The following is an 11,120-nucleotide window of genomic DNA, read 5'->3' as shown; positions in this document are numbered from 1 at the left end:
ATAGTGGATTACTAAAAACCTACATGGTTTAAGATAATTAGAAAAAGTCTTGGTGGCACTCTAAATAGCTTAAAAATAAGGTTTAATTTACAATCAACCATACTTCATAATTAAAATATTATTCTTACCGAGCAAACAAACCGATGATTTGGACAATGTCACCACCCTTAAAGGGCAGTTACATATACTCTTCCACTTCCAGAGAGCTAGATTTGGCACCCCACTCGTTAGAAATGTCACCCCACTTTCGGAAACTTAGTTTCCGAAAAGTTTCCGAAATATTTCGGAAATAAGATTTCCGAAGTATTTTTTCACTCAAAAGTGAGATGTTACATGTATTTTGCACTATAAATCATGAATTAATTTCGGAATATAAGATTCCGAAATAATTCGGAACCCAAAAATCCGAAAATTGGGGGTGTGAAATCTAAGGGTTGGGGTTCCAAATCCAGCTCTCCCACTTCCATGATGTCGGGGTTGACCAATCCTTCATTGATACTCTCCTTGTTTTCCTTTACAAAGCAATCACAAGGTTGGAAACCCCCTTTGATTGTGTTGTTTGTTTGTGAGAATTTGAACTTGAAGACTGTTCTTACATGAACATGGAGGTCCTTCATCTATGGTTTATGGTAGCCATTGTTGAGTATAAGGGAGAACCTGATTTATTATGAATAAGGACTAACATTTTATAGTGGGGCTGAACCCTAACCTAAATCTATTACAATGAGCCTTATACTTGACCCGTTGGGCCTTAACAGTAATAAACCCAATATCCTAGTCACGTGTCAGGTGTCATCTGTATGGGTCTCGTCATTTAGCATTAGGTCCTGACCCGCCAAAGTCATTAGGTACCCTGAATAGAGGTCGAGACGTTTTACGGGTCGAGACCTGTCCACAAGACTATACGGGGCGGGACTGGTCCAAAGACAAACTGTATGAGCAACCCTTCTTCTTCTTGCTATGCTAAGGTTCCACCCTCCCTAGGTAGAGCATCAGTCGTGAATGGTTTTCGGCATGATGTTGCGTTATCTAGTCTGAATCTGGCTTGATCTGGGTTCGTTCCATGCTTTCTTCTTCTTAACTGATGCAAGCATGAAGATGGTGGTAAAAGCTTTGTTGATCACGAAAGCTTGGTAGGACGACATTGACCTTACTCAGCCGTGATTGACACACACAGAAGCTTCGGTGGCTGCGATGCCAAGGGTTGTTATAGAGGTTCAGGTTCTGATTTATGATTGGTGGATCAGTTTGACAGTAGTAGAAGTCGAGTTGGATGGTGGAAGCATAGTCGCTAAGAGTTGGGCACTTCGTGGTGCTGCAAGATATGAAGTTGGTGGGAGTTACAGTTGAAAGGTTGGATATAGTTGCAAGAGAGAAGCAGAGTTGGAGATAAAAGGTTGTTAATGTCATTATTCCCTTTCATCCTAGTTAAAAAAAATCTTTGTGAGTAGTTCATGCTGTTATTATGTTGTTGTTCTGATTTTTCTGGATTTTGGGGGTTTGACCTTGTGGGTTGGTTGTTTTTGTTATGGGAAAAATTATTTTGTGGGTAAATTTTATAGGTTTGGGGGAGGGGTTTATCTTGATTTTCAAATTTTCTAGGTTAGGTCGTTTGTTGAAGAACATTGTTCTATATAGCTTTTCTGACATTGATTGTTTTGATGGTGGATGATGAATACAAAGAGATGAAAGTGGATGATAAAATAAGATGCAGATGAAGAAGGATTAAGTTTAGTGCTTAAGGTTTTTTTAATTAATTTAATTATTAATTATATAGGTCAAAGTCATAATTTAATTAAAAATGACATGTGCACGTGTGCACTCCCATGCCAGTCAACAACATCGCCAAAGCTCCGCCCTCCGGCAAGGTTCAAAACAAAACTGACTACAATTGCAGGGACAGAGACCAAACTATTTTCCAGGGAGGGACTAAAATCAAATTCTCTTACAAACATATGGACTAAATTGATTATTAACCCTTCTAGAAATGGTGGTTACTTTAGCTTCTTTTTCTGTTCCCGATGTCAAAACCAGTGACGTCTTACTGCAGAGTTAAAACCTATGTTGTGCAAAAAACAATGGGGTAACCTTATTAGCTATTATTGTAGGTTCCTGACTGGGAGAAGTGGAGTTTTTTTTCTTTTTAGTATCATATACTGTAGTAGAGTATTAATTTGTGTGCAAAGGATGGTCGCTCTTTTTGCTTGAACCTGGGTTCGCCCCAGCATGTAGGCACTCTCCAATAGAGACCAAAATTAAACAACTGTTTTAAAAATAAGAAGGCTTAATTCCAGTTTGGGCCCCTGATGTTTCACAAATGTGCGGTCTGCACCCCCTGTGTTTAAAACGTGCGGTCAAGGTCCCTCATCTATCTAAAACGGTCGATTGAAGCCCTTCCGTTCATCTCCGTCAGTTGACTAAACGGAAATGCTGACGTGTCACTTATTTAATTCATAAAATATAGGCTACTAATTGGTGATGGAAATAATCCGTCACAAAACCCTTCAGTATTACTTCAGTTTGATGGCATCTGTTCTTCCTTTTCCTTTCAAAATTGATTCAGAATCTGAGTGAGTAATCTAACGTAAAAAAAACTTCATCATCAAACACCTAAAACACCAAACCTATAGTAGTAGCAGAAAACCACAAACAAACATGGACAGGCTCACCCTCACCGTGGAAATCACCTACCACCTCCCAATAGGCTCCAACCTCCCTCACTCCTTCCCCCACTCCGACGACTCCTTCCTCCTCCACAGCGGGGTAGTCCCCGGCGCCGCCACCAAGGAGCCTTCCTCCATGTTAGAAGTCGTCTCCAACAACTGGTTCACCGCCAGAAAGAAGCAAGTCTTCAAGGAGTAATTGAACAAGGTCTGGTCATTTCTGAATCAATTTTAGATCTGGATTTTTTTGCTTCGTGGGTCGGTGGGAAAATCAGGGCAAGATTGTGGATCCAGGTTCATATTTTGCGCCTGAGGAAGAACCAGATCTGGTTTCACCTATATCCACACAATTTCTGCAGAGATTCGTCAATTCCTCACATACCCATTTCCTAAAAGCCTCCAAAATATGATGGGTCACTCATGTTTTCTCGCCCTGCTTCTTGTTGCATCACTTCTCTTTCTCTCTTTTGGCCACAGATTCGGGAGGGTGGCACTGATGGAGAAGACTCATCTCTATTCTTCTTCACTTTGTTGCCTTCAATTCTGGGGATTTTTGGGTTTGGTTCTGGGGATTTCTGGGTTATGGGTTTATGGATTTGTGATTTATTTCATTTTTCGTTTTGGGTTCCTTACAATGAGAAGAAGAGCTATAATTGTTTCCCAAGAATATGTTGATGGTATTCAAAATTCTTTAATTACCAGAGCTTCCAGAAGAAAAACGTAGAAGATATGATAAGATGGGCTTAAGCATGCAAGATGTTCTTTTCTTGGCTAAGACCCAATTTGTTATCTGATGTTTACTAAGTTTATGACTTTTTTACCATTGTGATGCACATGACTGAAAATAGATGGAGGAACATGGATGATGGCCGAAGGGTGATGATATGCAAATGATATTTCAACCATTTTCATCTTGCTGATGTTAGATCTGAGGAAGAAAAGATGGATGAAGATGAATGTGAGATTGTGAGGGAGAGAAGAAAAACACGAGAGTGAGAGGGAGAGATGTAAGTGCTGAAGGATTTTGTGACAAATTATTTCCGTCACCAATTAAATAAGTGACACGTCAGCATCTCCGTTTGGTCAACAGACGGAACCTAGCTGAAGTTAACGGAAGGACATCGTTATCACATTTTAGATAGATGAGGGACCTTGACCGCACGTTTTAAACATAGGGGGTGCAGACCGCACATTTGTGAAACATCAGGGACCCAAACTGGAATTAAGCTAAATAAGAAATACTCTAAGCAATCTCATTGAAGATGAATATTACATGTGGTTGTGTAGTGATAAAAAATTCTTTTTACTAGCCTTAGCCTTAGCCTTAAAGATGCTCTTATGTGTGATATTATGCTTTTGGATTAGGAAAATGATGTTATTTCAATTATGCCTTTGAATTAGGATTGAGCTACTTGATATTATTAGGAAGTTTAACCACAGTTAGATTTATTTGACAATCATACTTTAGATGATGAGTTAGATCATTTGAGGGTCTCTGAGTTTATGAGTATGGGCATGTAACGCAGCACCCCTATTTTGTATTGCCATCCAATTTGGGATGGATCAGAACAGTCTATATCCATACTTGGATTCGGCTTATGATCATTATTGCCAGTGTCAATGATACCTAGTGCATACAAGAAAGGCAAGCAATCTAGATAAAGGCATTGATACAGAGGGTTACAGGGGACTCAACAAGGTGACTGACCGACCTGGTTCACTCTTTTGAAGAGCACTAACATTTATCAAACAAACTATATAGTATTGAATCATCCATAAATTTATTATAAATGCTCTTATGCAAATATCACCAAACTTTTTTATTTCTATATTATTCCATGCCCACATTGTTTCAGCGTGGCCAGAGCATGCTGTATTCTCACTATGCTTGTAATCATCTCTACCAGTGCAAATCATAACCATACATAAAGGAAATGAGCCAATCACTACTATTATATAAATTCAGGGCATAGCTATGACCCTTGCTTTGATAATTTCCAACCCTCCCTTCCATTTCCCACTCCATACTTCATACAATCCAAAATGAAGTTGGGTTTCTGTTGTGTTTGAATCCACCTTAATCTCAAGCCCTCCTGGTCTTGGTGGAACAGTCAACTTCTCACCTGGAGTTAGATTTGCTGCTTCGTACAAATATTTTCCATTTTTTCCAAGTTTTGCCATCACTAGTACATCAGTGCCTTTCCAACCATATCCATCTTCCTTAACTTTAACATCAAATGTAACACTGTATGTCTTGTTCTTTTGGACATTTACTAGACCAGTAACCTCCAGCCATGAAACTTGTATAAGCTCCGCAGGACCTTGGCTGAAATCATTTGAACACAGAAGAAACATGTAATGCATACAATTGTAATGGCAATCAAAGTTGATTTGTAATTGAGATGAATATTGATGGTTGCATTGGGATTTCAACAATAATGAGGAAGAAATGTAGAAAAAAGAAAAATAGGAACAACACTAAAGTAAAAATTGAGCAATAGTTCAACCCAAAATGTAGGACTCTGTTTGTAAATACCTATTTGGTTACAAGTAATTATTTTGCATTGTCAAAAGTAAAAACCTAAGTAGTATGTAAAATGATATGTTATTTGGGAATTTTTTTCTATTCTTAAATTAAATATCATCATTGATATTAATTTTTTATCTTTTTATTCTAATTAAATTATAATATAATTAAAATAGTGAAACATTATTATTGTCAGTGTAAAAATTATACACCTTATGAGAATCTAATATATTCATGAAAAAAAATCATATTGACTCACTTTGTTACTTTCCAGTAGCGATCATCATTTCCCCAAACAATGTTGAGTCCTCTTGGTTCTATTATATAGCCACCATTGTCATCCTACACTCATTATTGTCATTATATAACACAAATTACAACATACTTCAATACTTTAAAAAAATTTGATAAAACTAGAAAGCATCTCCTACTATATTGATTACATTTAAGTAAAATTGTTATGCTGGTGATCTCTCAGATGATCAGATCAGATGAATGTAAATCCCCTACTTTATATGGATGTACTATTTTGACATGAGTTTTGCAGCTTTAAGCGTTTCTCAAAAACTGAATTGATGCATGTAATTATCAATTCTTTCTGGATAGTTGTCTCTTGCAACTAACTGTCCCCAAAAACTATGCTTCTTTCCAACTCATTTTTTGAGAAACTAATTTTCAGTTGCAAAACTATGACATATAGGTATATATATCAAACATCCTTCTAGCTTATGACGTTATTTTTATTCATAAAAATTGATAAATTTATATTTTGCAGAAAATATGATTGTATATGTCTAAAATAAAAAGACGAATAACAAGTATAGCATGCTTGAAAAATAGTGATAAAGTCATGAAACAACTTATCATCCAAAATCGCTTGAAATATAAGCAATTACATTATAGTAATTTTTTGAGAGATGGTATTCAATTCTTTATAGTAAACGTGCAAGCAAAAAAGCACTTACCGGTTTAATACAACTAGGATCTGAGGTGTGATGTGGCTTCTTGAAAGGCATTCTCAGAAATCTGCAAAAATCGTTTATATATTTCTCTGTTCCTTTCTTTCTTCTCTAGTTTTTCTTTCTTTATGTGTGCGTAATGAGCCTTTTATATACTGTGTCACGAGGAAAAGAAAAGGAATAATATATTCTAGATAAGAGAAGAAGAATATGAAGTTGTCTTTGATGAGAGAAAAGGAAAGAATAATAGAACAACTAGAACACTAATTAGCCAATGGAATCTAGAAAATTGCTTAAGCTTTTCAAAAGAAGTTCCATTCTTAACCGACGACGCATGAATATATGCTTCAACGAATTCAAATTCTCTGCAGTCAATGCATGATAATATGCTTCAACGAATTTAGATTCTCTGCTGAAGGCATTGCATTAAGAGGAAGCGCAGAAGAAATGCTCATCATGCACGCGTTTACACAAATGCCACCAATTTGGTTTGTGGCATCTACCACAAAGTGATTCTCTATCCTATTCTGATAGTTATACTTATCCTGAATCGTGTGGAAACGCGTGGTATCTCTATCATAAAGTTGTTCTATACGCTCTTAGGGCTTTCTCTTGCCCATCTTTGCAGAATATGCTTGGAGCCATTTCAACAAACCATTTGGGGTCATGACAGAAGCCTCATGTATATAACCATTTGGGGTCATCACAAGCATGGTATATGACTCAATCTGGCTGTTTCTGGAACAAAACTGAACTTGTTACAAGCTGGGTTACAAGCTGGTTCTGTAACCCAAATGAAAAAACAAACATACATACAAATATTGGAAGCCTACAGTTTTGAGGAAACTAAAGTCTAAATATATAGAACTAAAAGAAGACAAAAGTAGAGCACAGAAGTGGGGTAGCCCCATGTTGAAATGTTGGAGAGGAAATCTTAGAGGGAAAGAGGGGAAGATGAATAGTGAAATGTAAGAGTGAGATGAAAGAGAAGAGAGACATATGGAGAAAGTCACACACAAAAGCATGATTGCAGCTGCATATGTAATTAGATTTGCTACAAGCTCACATACAATGAGTTCACACCATTGAGTTTTTCTATCATCTCTAACGTAACCAAAATACTGAAAGACTATTCTAAAATGTTTGGTTGAAGCTCTCCTGTAAGCATCAATCAATATGAGAAGCTCCATAAATTGCTATCTATTTGCTCAGTAAAATAAATTGAGGTACAATCCAACAACACATGAATGATGAGACCAGGAACTCAAACAGGGGAGAAAAAGAAGAAAAAACATCTAGAAAACTTCTACTAGATCTGACAGTTCAATATTTCAAATTTTGAATACTTACAGTAAGACTTTTGGAGCTAGTGATATGCAACACCATAAGATGTAATGGCAAAGGGTACGCAAACAATTAATTTCAACTTCTGACCGAAATTATAATAGCTCCAATTCCCCTGAACACGTTAGTGATAAAAACAAACAACCAAACAGAAAAGCATCATCACACATAACTAAAACTTTCTTCAGAGACCTTTATAGCAAAAAGTACACAGGTAATTCTATAATTTTATAGATCTCACTCTATTGATGACCTTCCAAAATTTGAATCAATACATAATCTGATTCAATGTGACAAAATAAAAACAGCATCAGCAATTTTTCCAATAATCAGAAGTTTATTCAGACCTTTAACAATTGAACCACACGTTCCTAACATATAATCTTGGTACACCAGAAATTGAGTCTCACAAAACGCATTGGTAGCATTTCCCGCATTATAATTACACTCTGTAGTAAAATAGAAGACCAAAAAACAGGGAAAGGGGAGGCAAAAATGTGGTATCTGCCAGAGGGAAGTCTCTTTATCAGAAAAATACATGATAGGCAAGTGCATAGATAGAGATATATGTTGGGAAATTGTCACCAATCGCCATAAATGAATTGTTTTCATCAAAGGAGGCTTAATCATCAACTTCAGCTTTAATCTCTTTCAGCAAATCATCCTTGTAATCCTCAAATGTTCCAGGGAAATTTCTGACAGTGCCATCCTCAACAATCCATATTTGACTCCTTTCTTCATCACCACAGACACGTGATATCAATCTTGAATCATGACTAACAAGAACAACTCCTCCAGTGAATTCATCCAATGCATCAACCAATGCATCAATACTTTGCATATCCAGATGATTTGTCGGTTCATCTAACAATAAAATGTGAGGTTTTGACATGGATATCGACGTGAAGACAACCCGAGCTTTTTGCCCTCCTGATAGTTTCACAATAGGGGTAAGATGGTTATGACTAGGCAGCCCAAACTTACCAAGCTTTGCACGAACAACCTCTTGCTTGCTAAGTCCCTCCTGGTCTGGGTGGAGACGAAGAAGGTACTGCACAGGAGTTTCATCCATTGTTAGAAGGTCCACAAAGTGTTGGGAATATCTTCCTATCCTTAACTTCTGACTCCTTCGAACTTCACCTTCAGATGGAACCAAATCGCCAGCCAGAAGATTTAGCAGTGTAGATTTTCCAGCTCCATTAGGCCCAACAATGGCAACACGAGTCCCCATATCAATACCAACATCAACATTTGAGAGTCTGAAATCCTCTCGGTTTGGGTAGCTGAAGCTCACTTCAATAAGCTGCATAAGTGGAGGTGTGAGCTCAGTAGGTTCAGGAAAGTGGAACTCAACACTGTAATCCCTCCATTTCTGTGGTGCGTCTGGTGCGGTCTCATCCTCATCAACCTTGACCTTGCCCTTACCCTTGTTTTTAGATGCTTCCTTAGCTGCTGCAAACTTAGCTCGATCCTTCACCTTTTCTTGTTGGGCCCGGTTTCCACTCCTTTTAGCCGCTTTCATTTGCTTGTCATAAATCTCATACTTCTTATTAATCTCTTTACGACGCTGTTCATACCCACTCTCAAAATCATCAAAGTTTCCACGATAGAGATGAAGCTTCAAATCATGCAGATGAATAATCTCAATGCATACTGTATTCAGGAAATCCCTATCATGAGAGACAACCACCAAAGTTTTTTTCCAACGGCACAAGTACTCTTCCAACTAGAGAACAGCCCTCAGGTCAAGATGATTTGTGGGTTCATCAAGCAGTAATAGAGTTGGCTGCACAAAAAGTGCTCGAGCTAAAGAAATTCTCATCCTCCAGCCACCGCTAAAGGATTTTGTAGGACGGCCCTGCATATCCTTTGTAAAACCCAAACCAGCTAATATCTTTGATGCCTGAGATTCAGCAGCATCAGACCCCATCAGCTGCAATTTTTCATACAGCTCTGCTAGCTTTTCTCCTGCTTCATCTTCCTCCAAATTATTATCTTTATCTACACTGTCCTCGACAGAAGCTGCATTTGTGAGAGCAGCAACTTCTTGTCGAACATTAACAAGTTCAACATTAGCTGAAACAACAGCTTCAAGTGTTGTTTTATCATCCCCAACTATCTCCTGCTCAACCAGAAGGACATCGATATTTTTAGGTACTGGTATCTTCCTCCAAGCAAGAAGCTTCAATAGTGTGGACTTGCCCATTCCATTGGGCCCAACCAAACCATATCGCTTCCCATGAGATATCTTCACCGATGTATTTTTCAGAAGTTCCTTACCTCGAGCAGACACAGAAAAATTTTCCACCGTTATATCTTTAACATTAGCATCAGCATCATCTTCTCCATCAAGCACTGAAGCCCGGCTTCCGATGACAACAGTAAAAGCATCATGATCATCCCTAAGAGCTTCCTTCTTTGCCTGCTCAACAGCATGGGCGGCTAAAATATCTTTCTTCTCACGTTTTTTCAACTCTTTGTCTGTAACAGATACTTCAAGTGGCTTGAAATCAGGTCTGGACTGTTTGGAGTCGTCTTCAGATAGATCGTCATCTTCATCATCAGAGGGAGGAAGATCAATACCATCAGTGTAAGTAGAAGCTTTCAGTTTTGGCTTGGGCTTATTGAAGGAAGAAGCAACTTTTTTGGCTTTATCAGGCTTTTCATCCATACTGGCCAACATGGCAGAGACAGAAAACTTTTCCTTCTTAGGAGCATCTTTGCTACTTGCCTTAGCCTTTGTAGACTGGCCTGCATCGTCCGTCTTTTTCTTTCCCATCGAAGAAATCTGAAACAATCGAAAACCATATTAACACAAGCTAGAAGTTAAAATGTTTTGATCAACTTTTCTTTCCTCAGAATCAATTCTAAAACCTAGAAGCTATCCAAAAATTGATTAATAGGGCTGTGCGTGCACATGAAGCTTCCCCCAAATTTTCAAAACTAAACCTAGTGTAAGTGATACAGTGATTGAGATATGCACCAAACAGAGAAATCAACATAAATTACAAGGTGAAATAGAGACAACAACTCACGTTGGTCGGAGCTTGGAGACGGAGGCGATCTCTGTTCAGTTCAGGTTCGAATAGATGTCGGGGAAAGGGCAAAGGGGTGGTTAAATAAAATAAAATACCCTACCTACCTCGGTCTCGGTGAAACGCAAATAATATTGTCCAGTCCAGCCCCTTCAGCTGGTACATGGACCGTTAGATGCATCTGATGGTTTAGAAAATTAACTACAATAAATAAACAAACACTTAGACATTTAATTACAACCCTTTGATACATCTAATATCTAATCTAATCTAATCTAATGGTGGAAAAATAAAAGGAAAACCTGTGCCTTCCACTGCCAGAGATCCTCCATTGATTATCCCTCACCTTCCGCCTCCGCTGCTGGATTCGATTCGGTGTCCCGACCTACCTTCCGCACCCTTTACTAAAGAACAATAAATTTAAGAATGCAATTGGAATTGGTTAGTTTTGGAAAATTGAATTGAAATACAGATTGGTTTGGTTAGTATTGCTCTCCCCTCTTGGATTGGACATTGATGAGCGCGCAAGAACAAAAGTGAAAAGATGAGGAGGATTCATGGAGAAATAGGAAGGAGCACGACACCGGGGAGA

The 11,120-nt window shown here is 38.1% G+C and overlaps 1 protein-coding gene and 1 pseudogene across 1 annotated transcript; both read right to left on the bottom strand.

The window, feature by feature from the left end:
- Window positions 1–4,308: 4,308 nt before the first annotated feature.
- Window positions 4,309–6,293, bottom strand: LOC130726856 (protein PHLOEM PROTEIN 2-LIKE A9-like). Its single transcript, XM_057578178.1, has 3 exons — window positions 6,156–6,293; window positions 5,450–5,532; window positions 4,309–4,989 (listed from the first exon to the last, which is right to left on the bottom strand). The coding sequence occupies exons 1-3, from the start codon at window positions 6,204–6,206 to the stop codon at window positions 4,626–4,628; spliced, it is 498 nt and encodes a 165-aa protein (XP_057434161.1). The 5' UTR covers window positions 6,207–6,293; the 3' UTR covers window positions 4,309–4,625.
- A 1,407-nt stretch (window positions 6,294–7,700) lies between these two features.
- On the bottom strand, window positions 7,701–10,272 carry LOC130723599 (ABC transporter F family member 4-like; annotated as a pseudogene).
- Window positions 10,273–11,120: the final 848 nt, after the last annotated feature.

The sequence above is a fragment of the Lotus japonicus genome, chromosome 6 (assembly GCF_012489685.1).
Source record: "Lotus japonicus ecotype B-129 chromosome 6, LjGifu_v1.2".
Classification (NCBI taxonomy): domain Eukaryota; kingdom Viridiplantae; phylum Streptophyta; class Magnoliopsida; order Fabales; family Fabaceae; genus Lotus; species Lotus japonicus.
This window is presented reverse-complemented; position numbering and strand designations above follow the sequence as displayed.

Coding starts and splice junctions, on each gene's coding strand:
- LOC130726856 (XM_057578178.1), bottom strand. CDS start 6,206: ATGCCTTTCAAGAAGCCACATCACACCTCAGATCCTAGTTGTATTAAA. Junction 5,533..6,155: donor ATCCTAGTTGTATTAAACCG/GTAAGTGCTTTT, acceptor TAATGAGTGTAG/GATGACAATGGTGGCTATAT. Junction 4,990..5,449: donor CGCTACTGGAAAGTAACAAA/GTGAGTCAATAT, acceptor AAATGATTTCAG/CCAAGGTCCTGCGGAGCTTA.